The following is a 15,427-nucleotide window of genomic DNA, read 5'->3' as shown; positions in this document are numbered from 1 at the left end:
CATCCGCTAATTGTTAAAATAATTTGAAAATCATTTTTCTGATTTCTATTTTTAATCTATTTAAATTAAAAATTATAAATAAGTTTTTATCAATTATGCTTGATAAAATTATGAATATTAAGCTTTTTGGCAAATAATTCGTCTTCAACTTTGTTTTTTCTACTTTTCATCTTGATTTTCAAATATTCGCAATTTTCCCTAATGCTTAGTTTACAACTTTAAAAAAATATTCATTTTCAATCTCCTTTAATTATTATAAGAATTCATTTGAATCGATAATGTCCTATTTAAGTGGTAAAAATGAATGTTCCTATCGATAAGATTGTGGGTTTGGGTCTCATAAATATAAATATATTTTCACTTTTATAATTTGTTTTTATGTATTTATTTATTATAGTTTTGACTTTGAAATATATAATATATTAAATAATATAATAAATTCATACTATAATATTTTCCCTTGGTAATTAACAAATGTTAGGAATTAAACATTTGTTCAGATAAGGGTAATTTTGTATAAGCAGAAAAAGTATTTCAAAACAATCTGCCAAATACAAAAGTACTTTTTGTATTTAGGTCTCTTAATTTAGGACATTTTTATATCCCTCACATATTCCATAGGGGCAACAAAAAGCATATTTCATAGGGGCAATTTTGTCTCCGCCATCTTGTGTGCTCAAGTGGGCAATATAAAGGGAGATAAAAATTCAATCTTTGCTTCTACAGCAAAATAACTCCACCTTCACATTCGAATCCACCGATTCCATAACTCCATCATTCCTTCGTTCAATAATAAAATTTTCAATTTTTAGTTTAAACCCATTTTCCTTGGGAATTCCCTGTCATCTTAATCCCATCAGCAGTTCAATCCGATCCCAATTTGATTTGAAGAGCTTTTATAAGATGCAGAGAAGTAGACGTAGGTGCGAGGGCACTGCCATGGGCTGCATCGTACTCGATCTTCGTCCTGGCCTCGGCCTCGGCCCTTTCTCTCTCGGTAAACCCTATTTAGTCCATTATTTTGCATTGTTTGGATTGTGTGTGAGTGGAATTTGTTTTTTTGACATTGAACTAGAATTATGAATTGATTGGAATTAAGGATTTGAGTTAAATTTACCACTCTTTTGGGTTTCCGCCTCTGTTGATCCTCCAATCATGGGTGCATTCCTTTTTGGATTGGTTTAGAATTTAATGAACTAATTAAGATTATCGATGATTTTTGTTATTCATAAATGTAATTAATTTAGGGGAAATTGTGTATGGTATCGTGTTGATAATTTTGTTTACGTTGACATTCAGGGATGCCGATATGCGAAGCTTTTGCTCACATAGAGCAGCAGCCCAACGTTTATGATGTTGTTCATGTCAAGTACTATGACGAGGTATGGTCCGTATGGATAGGGTTCATTTAGCTTAAATCGGCGTTCTAGGTCATATTATGTTCTTTAGGGTTCATCAGTCTCAGCATGCATGACCTTTTGAAAATTGTCTCATTCTTCTATTCGCCAAATTGTGGATATGATTACCATACTTGACTGGTAATAACATTTGGATCCTGAATAAACTCCACTTTTGGAGTTTGTGTTTCTCGAAGATGGGCTTTTTCACATTCTTGATTGTGTCCTAGCCTTTGGTTGTCGTCATGTTGTTGCTTCTATCAATTGGCTAGGCTGTCGTCATATTGTTGCTTCTTTCGATTGGCTAGGTTGTCATATCGTCGCCTTATTGATTAGCTTTTGCTGGCTTTCTACCTAATGAATCTTCACACTTAATGGAACCGTGTGCTGTCCGACCTTTCAGGGATGCTTGTATGTCGTACACGTGTTTTGATCTTTTTGGCCTTTTGCCATTTCTAATTCAAGGTCTAAAATTTGTTTAACAAGTTTTACATTTTTTTCATAACATAAAGATCTTGGACTGTTGTGTGTGTTGTGTAAGCTTGTTAATGCAGGGAGTGTGACTTCTCAACTTAGCAAAGTCAGAATTTTCACATTTCTTGGTGTATCCTATGCCTACATGTCAATGCTCACTGTGCCTCGTGAAAGAATTATGCACATTCTTATGCTTATTCCTGTGATCTGCAGGAGCCTCTGAAACTTGACATGGTTATTAGCTTCCCTGACCATGGCTTTCATCTTAGGTTTGATCCTTGGTCGCAGGTACTTATGATTCGAGGATTTTATTTTAAAGATTATTCGTTTATAAAAATCAAAATTGAATATCTTGCGAACATGAATTTTCGGTTGTGCTATTGCTGCAAATGCACAAACATTCATGCGCAATCAATAAAATTGGCTGTTTTCTCATAATATGAATTCTTAATTTTAGTTTTTCTTTATAACAGAGGCTGCGCCTTATAGAAATTTTTGATGTCAAACGGCTTCAGATGCGGTATGCTACTGCCTTGATCGGGTAGGATCTTGTGCCTGTACCATTGAAACTTTATCTTTTATGTTAAAGAATTGGTTCCTCACAAGCCGTCGTACTTCCAGTGGACCATCTACTCTTGCAACATTTGTAGCTGTCTATGCTCTTTTTGGGCCAACATATCCTGGAATTTATGACAAAGAAAGGGGCGTTTACACTCTGTTTTACCCAGTATGTTTGTTGATATCAACTTATCTGGAACAATTAGTCTTTGCAATTTCTTCTACCTATCTTATCTATTGGCAATGGTTCACGGTTGTATTTTGCAGGGCTTGTCCTTTGCGTTCCCGATACCCTCACAATATGCAGAGTGTTGCCGTAACCGTGAAGGTATTCATTTTTTAATAACCTCTTCGCAATTGACAAAATCCTCTACTCCTGGTGCTAAATGGTCCTTACTGCATCTTTGCAAGCTGAACTGCCCTTGGAGTTTCCTGATGGCACAACTCCAGTTAGTTGTCGTGTCTCAGTATATGATTCTTCTACAGACAGTAAGGTTGGTGTAGGCACTTCACTGGCCAAGGCATGTGTACCTCCACTGCCTGCTGGCAGCCTTTACATGGAAGAAGTGCAAGTGAAGGTCAGATATTTTACTGTCTGTCATATGTAGTTTCCATATACATTAATTTTCCTTCTGACGGACATTTTAACCTTTGAAATGCGTATAGTTTCCACTGTACTATCTCCAGGTTAACATTATACTAGCAATTCTTCTTTATACATACGGAAAAAGTGAAGTTTCAGAATCTTTACTTAACCTCATTTATCTTATGTATTGTTTAGTTAGGGGAAGAATTGTGGTTTACAGTTGGGGGGCAGCATATCCCTTTTGGCGCATCACCACAGGTATATGAACCTTTTGAAGTGACGGTCAGTCATTTTTCAGTTATTTGCCTCTATCATTCACTTTAAATTCATCAAATCCTTCCTTAACAAATTTTGGCCTTTCATCTGACCTCAATACACTGTGACATCCAATTTCATTGAACTTGATCTCCTTTTTTTCCCCCCCTCCAAGAAGAATAAAGACATGAGTTTCTTTGCATTAACTTTGGCTTCTGGCATCTAGAATAACAAAATAAAAGTCTTTTGTTTTCTTCCTCTTAATGATGTTTTGCTGACAAATAGTCATGAAGTTCCGCTTTCTCTTCGTTATCCATATGCAGGATGTATGGACTGAATTGGGAAGACCCTGCGGAATTCATCAAAAACAGGTATTACCTAGTGTAGGATCTCGTCAAGTTACAAACTCATGAATATTAACAATACATACTTTCTGCAATATTTCCTTGGGTTTCTAGTTGTTAAAATAAGGGGGTAATTGAGTTTTTGTGAGTGACACAGGTGGACCAAATGGTAATCCACTCTGCTTCAGATCCTCGGCCACGAACAACCCTTTGTGGAGATTACTTCTATAATTATTTCACACGTGGCTTGGACATCTTGTTTGATGGGCAGGTACCCTCCTTTTTTGTCATAAAATTTCATTATTGGTCGCATGAATTATAATCATATGAAATTTTGACTTTATCTGACCTGTTTTGCAGAGCCATAAAATAAAAAAGTTTGTTCTGCATACCAACTATCCTGGGCATGCAGATTTCAACTCATACATGAAATGCAATTTTCTGATATACAGTTCTGATTGTGAGTTGTTGACCCTTTCCATAAATTTTCTTTTACAGTGAAGAAAATCAACAATCTGATCATCAGTTTTTGGGTTTAAATTGTTTCAGTTGGTGGGTCATGTCATCAGGATGTGAATGCCTCTAAGTGTGCAATAACGCCTAGTACAAAGTGGGAACAAGTTAAGGTGATATATTTAAGCTTCTTTGGATTAAACAAAAATGGAGTTCATTTTGATTGTTGAACGTTTAATCCTTGATGTTGAATTAAAAAATTCTGCAAATTTTCCTACTTGTTCAAGCCTATTGTCATTTTTCACAATATGACTTAGACAAGTTCACTACAACTGATGGTTAGACTAAGCTGTACAGATGATGGTTTTTTTCATGTCCAGTTGTAGTGAACTTGTCTATTCCATGCCCATGATGCAGTTTTTAGGAATATAAATATACAACATTCCGCAGGAAATCCTTGGCGACTGCGGTCGAGCTGCCATTCAAACTCAAGGCTCTACCAGCAATCCTTTTGGATCTACATTTGTGTATGGTTACCCAAATATTGCCTTCGAGGTGGATCTTTTTATTGCAAACTCTTAAGCTTTCCTTTGTGCTTATCTCTCGAAAGTTTCTTCAAGTTTGCTGATCAGGCACAAATATGACGTTCACAGGTCATGAAGAATGGTTACGTTGCAACTGTGACTCTTTTCCAGTCGTAATGTTTTACATGTAGACATGGTATGAAACACTTCCTTTAATGCCCCATTTTGATCAGTGATATTTGGTATCGTTATCTTCCCTACCTTTCAACTGAACTGCGTGATGGAAATGCACCTTATTTGACTATGTTAATCCAACAGAATTATGATGTAAAATATGAAACATTATGAATATATCTGTAACTAAGCTTTTCCTGGAACTATGGATAACATGAAGTCTCTTTTTAATTTTCCGTCGAACCTCACACGCAGGTGAGTTATTATGACTGTTGGCTGATGATAGTTTAAACTCTGTTTTGAGCCACGTGTAAAAATTTGTGCTGCGTAGAACCCCTGTTCGTTCCCTTTAATACAGAATTTGGGCTGACATAGATTTATGATTTATCGTCTTTTCGGTTTTCTTGTTTTGGCAGGATCAAGGGCAGTTTGTACGGACAAATGGTGGCTGAACGAGTATGTATTACATTATATCTGATGGAAGGTTTGAACATGTACAATTCCTACAACTTGTATAGTTCTGTAAATTATCATCTCGTACACAAAAATGGTTATTTAATAAAAGTTCTGTGAAAATCGCATCAGTGTTGTTTTTTTTTTTTTTTGTTGTGTGGTTAACTCATATGAAGATATTAGTTTCTTTAGTCCAAAAAATCCTTAAAATCTCGGTTTGGACGTAGGAGTCTAGCGAGGGGAAGGCGAAAGATACCATCACATTTTGCTTTCAGATAAAAGTTAACCATCTTATTCAAGAAGAAAGCAACTGAGATTTTCTGGTGGAAAAGTGTACAAATTTTATTAAAGTTGGACATACAAGGTAGCCTTCTTGTCGATGTACTTAAATACAGTTCTCCTTCAATTCTTGAATGATAATTGTGTTACATTGTCCTCAGTAGAATATGTTGTAATACGTAGAAGTAAATAATTAGAAATTGGTGAGCCATTGGTGTCCATCAATGAAGCTAAGTGATATAAATGGCTCAGCCTCCTGTTTGGTGAGCTCCCTTGCCCATGACACCCTGCCTCCATAATCCGCCCCTGGTCCCGAACACTTGAATTGCCCGTAGAACACCGTCCTTTTCCAACATACGTAAATAAATAAATAATATCAAATTATTGTGATCAAATTAAATCAATCATAAAGTAAGTATAATATATTTGTCATTTGATTATTCATTTCTTTGAACTGAATGCTAATTATAAGATAAGTGTATTATACCTATTTTATAATTGGTTTAGATTTTGGCCAAATCGAATTTGGATCAGAATTTTCATACAAGACATTGCCTGATTCATTATGGAAATTTCAGAGTGTGAAAAACTTACATTTGTCTCTGCTTATCACCCCAGTCATACCATCCTCTTGGGGTAATAATCTTATCCATATATGTATAAGCAAATACCACTCTTGAAAAAGTGCCCCAGGCCCGGCCCAAATACAGTGCACCAGATCCAGTGACCTTGCAGTTCACAAAAGAGAATCCAGTTTCCTCCAGCATACTCTCCCTTTTCTGGGCTGTTAAGGCCCCATAGCTCTTGGTCTTTGCATGGAGGTGACAGTCTTGATATAGCGACAGTCCATCTCCAAATATGAAATCCACAGAACCTTGAATGTGGCAGTTCTTGAAATAGTGCCTGCCCTTGTGGTCATATAGAGTGTCTTGGGCTCCAATAAACTTGCAGTTTATGAACGCCGCCATGTCAGCTGATATCCGCAGCGCCACCGCCTGCTTTCCGGTGGCTCCGGCAGGTGGAGGTGGTGCTTTGTTCTGTCCATGAACCATCTTAGTAATCCTCATTTTTTGGACATGACTAATGCTGAGAAACATGACATGTTTTACTAGGGAAACATGCAATTGAAGTTGATTAATCTTTAATTGCGAATATGCTAACATGCGAAACACACATAAAAAGATATTCACAGCGCAAATGTATATTTGAAAGTCCGGCAACCTTAAAGGTGATGTTCTTTGCAACAAAATACGGAGCATTGACAGCAAATGTTGCCGAGCCATAAGTACCCAAAGGCTGTCCATTTGGGCCGACACGATCAGCTGTGTCATCCCATCGGATTATAGTCTTGCCGGCGCCAGCTCCTTCCAACGTAACATAAGCCATTGTCATCGGAATTTCTATCTTTTCCCTGTCAGTATACATACATTCAACCCAAAATGTGACAAAAACAAACTTGTAATATGTTGGAACTAACAGTGATGCATATTTACCTGTAAGTTCCTGGACCAACGGAAATAAGTAGGCGACAAGGATTGAAGAGAGGGATAGAGGAAATGGCGGCGTCGAGGGTGGTGAAGTGTGCTAGTTTAGGGTTCTTGTTGACCTTAATAGTTTTGCAGGGGTGGAATTTGTTCTTGGCGTCGAGGAAGTTGGAGTGGTTGCGGGAACTCATTCTTCTCACCCAATTCAAGTAGCTTTCTTCATTGTTTTTGATGGAACTTGCACTTGTAGTACTACTTGTCAACAACAAGATTATTAATGTTGTTGCCCCCAAGAGCTTCATTCCCATTAATAATGTGCTACAATCCTTGCCCATTTTTCCGATCGACAAGAAGAATTGTGTGTGAGAGAATGGCGTATGTATGTATATGCTATCTGTAATTATCTCAATCCATCTGTCAACCCGTGTTTTATAGTGTCCGTTTTTGTCTGCTTGAGCAGCTCTGAGGATCAGAGTCACTCTCATTCTCTCTCTCTCTCTCTCTCTCTCTCTCACACACACACCCTCTCTCTCTCTCTCGCTCGTATTTTTACCATCCATCCACAGGTAGAGAGCCAAATTTCTACCTTATCATGTCATTCATGGATGGTGGTGGTGCAGCCATAGCCATAGGGACATGATTTGTACAGCAAGAGAGTTGACAAATAACACATATATACTCCCATACCCACAGTTAAAATTAAAAGGGGACCATAACCATTGCATACAAAAGAAAACAGAAATCTGTAGTACTACATTGGGCAAATAAACATTATTTAGATGTCTTATTTTCAGCAATATATATGGCTAATTCACTCTAAATAAATAAAAACAAGTATATATATAATATTAAACATGCAGCAGAGCACGAAAATTCTTTGTATTCCTGGATATGTAACATATTCATTCTTCTTATTCCAATTAAGTACATCACCAACATTCTTTTTTTATTAAGTATAAAAGGATTCAATTCCATCATGGATCATTACTTACAGGCGTCAGTGCACACTAGCCAAGAAATGACATAACCTTAATACAAGGAATTGTCTTTCTGTAAGGTATGAATAATGTTGCAAAACATCTCATTCATATACTCTTCACTCCACCAACAATTTAAAGATAGGACTAAAAAATATAATTTTGCCCTCAAACTCTAATAATAAAAGAATCGGACTAATGTGAAACAAATGTCATTTTTGGATCTTACAATTATATGGTAAGGAGAAAGCAAAGAATTATGAATAGCGCAACCAAAGATGGAGATGAAGGTACCAAACTTTCTTTATGTTTGCTACTCCATTTCCTTAAAAAAAAATTCTTATTGGACCCAGGCCCAACCTAGCATGGGCCTACAACCCATTAATTATTGACAACTTCAAAAATAACACTTCCGTTGCCGGGACTCGAACCCGGGTCTCTCGGGTGAGAGCCGAGTATCCTAACCATCTAGACTACAACGGATTTGTAAATGCATATCAGAATATAAAATATTGACCTATATTTCGAAACACGAGAGAAAAACCCTTCTTCCCACTCCATTGTAGCTCTAATCGACTCCTATCCACTGTGAATTCTTCTCTGCTTCAGGTACTTGTATGTTTCTTCTTGATATGCTTTCTTTTCCTTTCAAGTGTTTTACCCCCCAAGACTTCCATCGCGTTGCATTTCTGGTGTGATTACTAAATTTAAGCAGCTGAAGGTAGTTGAGGAAATTGAACCTAAATTTCATCTCTATGCAGCATTGGAAATTTTTGCAAGTTCTGGAGCTATGGGCTTACGCTAAATGCCAGTAGTGATTTAAAAACTTGAGCTGAATTGTTGAATATTTTCAGGATAGCTTATTCTTTGCAATTAGTGTGGGTGACAGTACTGCATTCTGCGTAACTGTTGGTTGTGTGCGAACTTATATTTTGAGTTAAGTGAATGACTGAATGGGTACAATTAGATGTTTTTTTTTCCCCAAGTGTATGCTTATTGTGATCAAGAAAGAAGACACAAGAGAACTGTGCTTGGACTTGTGGAGTAAAGTTGTATTTCTTTTTTTCCTTTTAGCTTTATGCTTCCCGATCTCCTGGAAGCAAAATGTACAAAGTTGGAGAATGGAAAGTGTGCCGTCGTACTTTTAGCTTGTCCAAACGAATGGAATTGTGAATCATGTTTTTGTTTTCTTTCTTTTCTGTTTCTTGTTATTGGAGTTAGAGTGAGGGGATTTGCATTCTTTTTCTTGGTCAATTAACCTTTACATACATTGTATTTTGGTGGCGATGTGTTAAGCAGTGCATGTGTGTGGACAGGATAAAGGGGATTTTGAAAGTGAAGAATATTAATGTCTAGATAGCAGGGGTACTTAATATTCTACATTTTTAATGACCCAGTAGTTAGTATTGAGTGAGAATATAGTTTAAGGGGTTTAGGTAAAGCTCTTTGACCTCTTCCTTAATGAAGTTGGTTTCGCCGCTAATTAGATGATCTGTCGACATGCTTCTGATGCATATTGCTGTGGCATTTCTTTTTTCCCACTTTTTTTTTTTTTTTAAATCTTCTTTTCTCAGTTTTTCATGTATCTTTTTGCTATTGGTTGTTTTTTCTTTATGTGGTTCAACAAGCAGATGTTTTTGTAGATCAACATATTCAAGGAAAGGCCATTCATGATATGCAGTATACTTGTATTTTTCTCAATGGCTTTGGTTGTATCCTAAGTGCCTAATTTAGGCTCTCCTTTTCTTATTTTCTTTTTGGTGTATGCAGACTTTCACTTGTCACATAAATTAGTTCCAGGGTGACAGAGATTAGCCACAGTTTTTACTTTCTTAGTAATGATGTCGTCTGGATTAACATACTGCCCCTTGAGATATAGCCTTGGCTCGCCCACAAGAGGGCCAGGATCACATAAGAAACACGTCGCTTTCTTTCCTGATTTCAGGACCTCTAAGGATTTGCTCTATCTGCCAAGGTAAATTTTTCTTAATTCATGTTTAAGTGTTGGCATGCACAATTTTGTTTCCACCGTTTCTCACTACGACAATCGTGTAGAAATGGTTTGGCTGCATCAACTTGGAGATATAAAAGGCGGACTCCTTCCCTTAAGTGTGCAATGGATGCAACCTTCGGAGATGCTACTAATGACTCAACTGGTAAATTTTGTAGATTTATTTGTTTATTGTTGGCCCATTCTCATGTACTTTGTCTGATCTGAGATGTGAGTTCTGATCTTTGTTTGGTGTGGTGCTTGAGAGGGTTCTTCTTTGTGTGGCAATGGCAGTTGTACGTTGTTGTGAGTTATGATCATTGAGGTTCAGGCAGTAGAAGATGGATTAATTATAATTAATATCTTGGTGGAGAATCAGGCATATTTTACCCCAATATTAAAAGATGTCTTTTTTAGTCATTTAGGTTGGTAAATGTTTCTATGATGGATAATGGCGTCCAGATTGATGACACTTGACATGCTCATGTTCATAGTTTCATGAAATGGCCTTTGTTGTGACTTCTTGTTCTGCACTTGACTCATTTATTTGCCCATAGTCTCAAATAGACATTGTCAGTCTGTTACTTCTGAATTTTCATCTCTCTTTATTCTTCTTGGTACAGCTATCTTTCCTAGAATTAATGTTAACGACCCTTACAAGCGACTAGGAATCAGTCGGGAAGCTTCTGAAGATGAAATTCAAGCTGCTAGGAACTTCCTAATACAAACCTATGGAGGGCACAAGCCTAGCGTGGATGCAATTGAATCAGCTCATGATAAAATTATAATGCAAAAGTTCTACGAAAGGAAAAACCCTAAGATCAACATCAAGAAAAAGGTTAGAGAAGTAACCCAGTCGCGCTATGTGCAGGCTGTCGCAAGCAGGTTTAGAACCCCATCCACAAGTGTCATCATAAAAACTTCAATCGCTTTCATAGCTCTCGGACTGCTCACTGTTCTCTTTCCAACGGAAGAAGGCCCGACTCTTCAAGTTGCTATTTCCTTGATTATTACTGTGTATTTTATTTATGATCGGCTGAAGAGCAAATTACGAGCTTTTCTTTACGGGTAAGTTCTTTAATTCTCCAGTGAGAGAATCCCTTCTTTCACGAATGGTTCTACCTCATGTTTATAACTAATGAATCAGTATTAGCAAGAGATACCAATTCAAGATCGAGAAGTGTTTTTTTGTTCTAAAATAACTGTTTAGTCTCTGTTGCACTTTGAAAACTTTTTGCTAAACTTGTTGCTATATTTATTCAGGGCTGGAAGTTTTATTCTTTCATGGCTTCTAGGAACATTTCTGATGGTGTCTGTGATGCCACCAATACTCAAGGGGCCAAGAAGCTTGGAAGTGACAACTTCATTGATAAGCTACATTATCCTCTGGGTTTCTTCTACTTATCTTCGATAATCTGTTTCTATACATGTCCCAGTTTTGTTAGATTAACAGTAGCTTCTTCTAGTGGTAATGGAAAAGTTTCCAGTGTTTTATATGCCTCCAGTTGCTATTTTTACTGTTACGGGATAGCAATACAGATTAATAGACACCGACTTCTGTGTCATTCTTTGAAAATTTCAAGATATCAATTGAGAATTTTCTAGTAACAGATTGCAAGCTAAATGGTAATTGGCATAAAAGGTTTATGAGTTGGTTGGAGATGGCCAACATACATTGTGAATTTATTGTTGCGCTTACGAATTTACCGTCATCGAAGAGATTATTTTGACTGTGAGGGTGTTCTGTGGCAAGTACAACTAGAGTCGCCAACTTGCTGTGATAGAATCATCTCTACAGCATCCCCTCTTTTCTCCTGGAAAATCCTTATATACTCCAGTCAGGAAACACCAAATGGTGTGGAGCATGCGACATCAACAGAATATTGGTTCCATTGCTGATGTAGCTTGTAATCAAGATTTGATATTTTCACGCTAAAGCTTGTAAGAGTTTTGCTCGTATTTCTCCTTCAAGCATATGGTAATGGTGGGATACATATATGTTAACTTCAATCTACTATGTATCTGTTGACCTGCAAAGTGTTTTGGTTCTTCACACTGCATTTCAGAAACTATGACCAAAGTGGTTGCAGCAACATTTGATATATTGGTAGATAGTTCTGAGCTGGTGGCTCTCTTTGTCTGAAAATCGCCTCTTCCACAGACTGCAAAAGGAAAAAACAAGGAAGAAAAGGATGGTTGTGGGAGAAGAGTTCATTGCTTTGTTTTCCTGCATCCCATCAGACCTCAACTGGTTTTCACCTGTTTTTAGTGGTGAAGACATTGCTTTGAAATGTTATGGGCCATTTTCAATTACAATCCTGTCCACACACACACACACAGAGAGAGACATATATGTATTTCTGTGTATATGTGTCTATCAGCCATAGATTTTTAACACCATGGACCATATGACAATGCTTCAAACATAACGGGGCCCACTTGGAGGGCCATGGCCGAAGATGTTCTCCAGCTCTTCTGCTAGAAGAATAGCACAAGACACAAGAGCACTTGTCAAGTTGCAGTGAATGTTTAGGCAGACCTGTAATGGATGCATTGCTAAGCAAATGATCAACTTCTAAGCAGAGCCTCAAATTTGCTGGGGTCTCTGCTTCATTACATCATTTTATACTTACATATCCAATTTGTTAGGAAAAAGGTTCAAGATTTTCATATTTTTTCCGACGTTGCTTTGCTTTGAAAAGAGTCTCCTACTTGTAGCCAAAGAATATTAAAAAGAAAAGATGTTTTGGGCAAGGAAGACTTATTAACCACGAACTTACTAAACATTAGGCAACTCCAAACTCTGGGCTAATTTGTTCCTTTTTTCTTTCTTGTGTTTGTGTGGCATTTTGCCAAGTCAGCAAGTTATCATCCCACGTGTGTAATGCTGATTGGTTAGTGTTTTATGGCCTCAAACCATATATCTCTCTGGAACTATATAAGCTGCACTACTGTTGTATCAACAATGGTAAATTGTGGGAGGGTGCAAGGGCTTAAGATATACATTGTTATCATATCATAAAACACGAACACGAATGGCTTCAGCATCCCTCCTCAAGTCATCACCAGTCTTTGACAAGTCTGAGTTTGTCAAAGGGCAGCCCCTCCTCCGCCAGCCTGCTGTGGCTGCAGTGCCATGCCGCCCTGTCTCCTCCTCTGCCCTCACTGTCCGTGCCTCCTCCTATGCCGATGAACTTGTCAAGACTGCGGTATGTTCGCACATGATTTTGCAGTGTCACACCGTAAAACACTTGTGATAAACTTCTACCTCGTAGAATGACATTTCTTACTGAAATATAATGTTACGACAGTATCTTATTCTTCTTGGACCTAGGAGTGTGAGACTGGTTCTAGATTGACATTCATTGTTAAGTTGTTCTCGTACGATTCTCTGGATAACTTTTCTTGGATGTACCATAACTTCATGATAAGGAACATGAGATGTATCTAACAGAAATGACACCCTCAAAGGAGCACTAGGCACTATTCAAACTGAGTCTGAAATATCACTTGTGACATATTACCTCTTCCCATAGTAACACTTATTTTTGCCTTTTTTTTAATCTCGATATCTCTTTCTCCGCAATGATATTACTTATTTGCACCAATGTGAATTCTTTCTATTAAATTTATGTTAAACATCTTACAGTAGCCAAAACCTACGAACTTACTATTATTACAGATGATGTGAAACTTGTCTCCAAAGAGAAAATGTTTTAAGTTCTTCACTCACAGAAACTGTGATTTTGCTGATTCCAGAAAACAATTGCATCTCCTGGCCGGGGAATCTTGGCCATGGATGAATCGAATGCCACCTGCGGGAAGCGTCTAGACTCCATTGGGCTGGAAAACACCGAGGCCAACCGCCAAGCTTACCGGACCCTTCTCGTTACAGCTCCAGGGCTCGGCCAATACATCTCAGGTGCTATCCTGTTTGAGGAAACACTCTACCAGTCCACCACCGATGGAAAGAAGATAGTCGATGTACTTGTTGATCAGGGCATTGTCCCTGGAATTAAAGTCGACAAAGTATGTTTCATCATTAAACATAGGAGATTTTTCGTGCATGATGATTTAAGGTCATGCATATACAGAAATAAACTAACCATTAGTGCTATTTTCTACGTGTGATAGGGTCTTGTTCCCTTGGCCGGCTCCAACAATGAGTCCTGGTGCCAAGGGCTTGATGGATTGGACTCTCGCTCTGCTGCTTACTACCAACAGGGTGCCCGCTTTGCCAAATGGTACATATTTATACTAGTAAAACCTAGAGTAGGTTGCATTCATCATAGGAATCAATAAGTGGATGAGTAGATTTAAAGTGTCATATGAATAGTTCAGGCATCGGAGCGAGTAATGAGTCACAATGAAAATTGACAAAACTAGTCGTGCAATCAGTTTTGATGGACACAAACAATTGCAGAAGTATGTAATGAAGTTCACAGTTTCACTGCAATATTTTTGCAGGCGCACAGTTGTGAGCATTCCCAATGGTCCATCTTCTCTTGCAGTGAAAGAAGCAGCATGGGGTCTTGCTCGATATGCTGCTATATCTCAGGTATGATGAACTCCGGACTTTCTTGAGCTCCTACAATTTTTGTTAGCCTGTTTCCATGTCTGCATAATAGTGTCATTTGAATATGTCAGGACAATGGATTGGTTCCCATTGTTGAGCCTGAGATCCTACTTGATGGTGACCATGGGATAGAGAGGACATTTGAAGTGGCACAAAAGGTCTGGGCTGAGGTTTTCTTCTACCTTGCTGAGAACAATGTCATGTTTGAAGGTATTCTCCTGAAGCCTAGCATGGTTACTCCTGGAGCCGAGAGCAAAGACAAGGCCACACCAGAAGAGGTTGCTGACTATACCCTAAAGCTCCTCAAAAGAAGAATCCCTCCTGCCGTCCCTGGGATCATGGTAAGGATCTACATGAAACATCAAAGTTTTCAAGATTGTAAAAATTTGTACAACCTTAATTGCTTCTCTGAATTCCCATGAACAGTTTTTGTCGGGTGGACAATCTGAAGTTGAGGCCACTCTTAACTTGAATGCAATGAACCAAGCACCAAACCCGTGGCATGTTTCTTTCTCGTATGCACGAGCCCTCCAGAACACATGCCTCAAGACTTGGGGAGGAAGGCCAGAGAATGTAAAGGCAGCTCAGGAAGTTCTGCTTATTAGAGCAAAGGCTAACTCTCTCGCGCAGCTTGGCAAATACAGTGCCGAGGGTGAGTCTGAGGAAGCCAAGAAAGGAATGTTTGTCAAGGGATACAGTTACTAAGTTGTCTGAACCAACAAAAATCATCAGATGTTTGATTGTAGCTTATGATGCAACCAAGATAAACTGAATTCTGCTCCTAGCACTTGTAGAATATTTTGTTTATATCTACCTTTTCTTTTACCATAAATTTTGTGCAACTCTGACACTCCAGCTTCCTTGGAAGTTGCAGCTTATGGATAATCTTTCAACAGTAGAGAT

General features: G+C 38.0%; 4 protein-coding genes and 1 non-coding gene across 9 annotated transcripts; 3 read left to right on the top strand and 2 right to left on the bottom strand.

Annotated features, from left to right (window-relative positions):
• Positions 1-709: 709 nt before the first annotated feature.
• LOC105179051 (PHAF1 protein At3g51130) lies at positions 710-5,346 on the top strand. 2 transcript variants are annotated; one of them, XM_011102645.3, is made up of 15 exons: positions 711-997; positions 1,300-1,382; positions 2,085-2,159; positions 2,345-2,412; positions 2,493-2,598; positions 2,697-2,757; positions 2,841-3,007; positions 3,211-3,273; positions 3,594-3,641; positions 3,772-3,885; positions 3,975-4,074; positions 4,164-4,240; positions 4,518-4,622; positions 4,721-4,787; positions 5,182-5,346. In XM_011102645.3, exons 1-14 carry the CDS (start codon positions 904-906, stop codon positions 4,766-4,768), a joined length of 1,209 nt encoding a protein of 402 aa, XP_011100947.1. In that variant the 5' UTR covers positions 711-903; the 3' UTR covers positions 4,769-4,787; positions 5,182-5,346. The 2 variants fall into 2 exon arrangements, with proteins under 2 accessions (XP_011100948.1, XP_011100947.1); XM_011102646.3 differs by lacking the exons at positions 4,721-4,787; positions 5,182-5,346 and having other exon boundaries at positions 710-997; positions 4,485-4,623.
• Positions 5,347-5,544: 198 nt separating this feature from the next.
• LOC105179050 (putative pectinesterase 53) lies at positions 5,545-7,417 on the bottom strand. Its single transcript, XM_011102644.3, has 4 exons — positions 6,991-7,417; positions 6,719-6,908; positions 6,092-6,534; positions 5,545-5,841 (listed from the first exon to the last, which is right to left on the bottom strand). Exons 1-4 carry the CDS (start codon positions 7,314-7,316, stop codon positions 5,691-5,693), a joined length of 1,110 nt encoding a protein of 369 aa, XP_011100946.1. The 5' UTR covers positions 7,317-7,417; the 3' UTR covers positions 5,545-5,690.
• A 951-nt stretch (positions 7,418-8,368) lies between these two features.
• Positions 8,369-8,441, bottom strand: TRNAE-CUC (transfer RNA glutamic acid (anticodon CUC)). The gene has a single exon. It is a non-coding gene; the product is annotated as a tRNA-Glu (tRNA).
• LOC105179049 (DnaJ (DUF3353)) lies at positions 8,409-11,556 on the top strand. 4 transcript variants are annotated; one of them, XM_011102640.3, is made up of 5 exons: positions 8,409-8,567; positions 9,729-9,933; positions 10,014-10,114; positions 10,572-11,016; positions 11,212-11,556. In XM_011102640.3, the coding sequence occupies exons 2-5, from the start codon at positions 9,797-9,799 to the stop codon at positions 11,360-11,362; spliced, it is 834 nt and encodes a 277-aa protein (XP_011100942.1). In that variant the 5' UTR covers positions 8,409-8,567; positions 9,729-9,796; the 3' UTR covers positions 11,363-11,556. The 4 variants fall into 4 exon arrangements, with proteins under 4 accessions (XP_011100942.1, XP_011100944.1, XP_011100945.1 ...); XM_011102642.3 differs by having other exon boundaries at positions 8,539-8,573; XM_011102643.3 differs by having other exon boundaries at positions 8,550-8,679.
• Positions 11,557-12,903: 1,347 nt separating this feature from the next.
• LOC105179048 (fructose-bisphosphate aldolase 1, chloroplastic) lies at positions 12,904-15,356 on the top strand. Its single transcript, XM_011102638.3, has 6 exons — positions 12,904-13,157; positions 13,708-13,977; positions 14,083-14,192; positions 14,416-14,506; positions 14,596-14,865; positions 14,951-15,356. Exons 1-6 carry the CDS (start codon positions 12,984-12,986, stop codon positions 15,227-15,229), a joined length of 1,194 nt encoding a protein of 397 aa, XP_011100940.1. The 5' UTR covers positions 12,904-12,983; the 3' UTR covers positions 15,230-15,356.
• The last annotated feature ends 71 nt before the right edge of the window (positions 15,357-15,427 follow it).

The sequence above is a fragment of the Sesamum indicum genome, linkage group LG13 (assembly GCF_026168435.1).
Source record: "Sesamum indicum cultivar Baizhima isolate 11 linkage group LG13, ASM2616843v1, whole genome shotgun sequence".
NCBI classification, from domain to species: domain Eukaryota; kingdom Viridiplantae; phylum Streptophyta; class Magnoliopsida; order Lamiales; family Pedaliaceae; genus Sesamum; species Sesamum indicum.
Note: the sequence above shows the minus strand (reverse complement) of the source record. Positions and strands in the feature narration are given on the sequence as shown.

Coding starts and splice junctions, on each gene's coding strand:
- LOC105179050 (XM_011102644.3), bottom strand. CDS start 7,316: ATGGGCAAGGATTGTAGCACATTATTAATGGGAATGAAGCTCTTGGGG. Junction 6,535..6,718: donor CAAAGAACATCACCTTTAAG/GTTGCCGGACTT, acceptor GTTCATGGACAG/AACAAAGCACCACCTCCACC. Junction 5,842..6,091: donor GGTGATAAGCAGAGACAAAT/GTAAGTTTTTCA, acceptor ATGTTGGAAAAG/GACGGTGTTCTACGGGCAAT.
- LOC105179049 (XM_011102640.3), top strand. CDS start 9,797: ATGATGTCGTCTGGATTAACATACTGCCCCTTGAGATATAGCCTTGGC. Junction 10,115..10,571: donor TGCTACTAATGACTCAACTG/GTAAATTTTGTA, acceptor TTCTTGGTACAG/CTATCTTTCCTAGAATTAAT. Junction 11,017..11,211: donor TTACGAGCTTTTCTTTACGG/GTAAGTTCTTTA, acceptor ATATTTATTCAG/GGCTGGAAGTTTTATTCTTT.
- LOC105179048 (XM_011102638.3), top strand. CDS start 12,984: ATGGCTTCAGCATCCCTCCTCAAGTCATCACCAGTCTTTGACAAGTCT. Junction 13,158..13,707: donor ATGAACTTGTCAAGACTGCG/GTATGTTCGCAC, acceptor TGCTGATTCCAG/AAAACAATTGCATCTCCTGG. Junction 13,978..14,082: donor CTGGAATTAAAGTCGACAAA/GTATGTTTCATC, acceptor TACGTGTGATAG/GGTCTTGTTCCCTTGGCCGG.
- LOC105179051 (XM_011102645.3), top strand. CDS start 904: ATGCAGAGAAGTAGACGTAGGTGCGAGGGCACTGCCATGGGCTGCATC. Junction 2,160..2,344: donor GGTTTGATCCTTGGTCGCAG/GTACTTATGATT, acceptor TCTTTATAACAG/AGGCTGCGCCTTATAGAAAT. Junction 2,758..2,840: donor GTGTTGCCGTAACCGTGAAG/GTATTCATTTTT, acceptor CATCTTTGCAAG/CTGAACTGCCCTTGGAGTTT.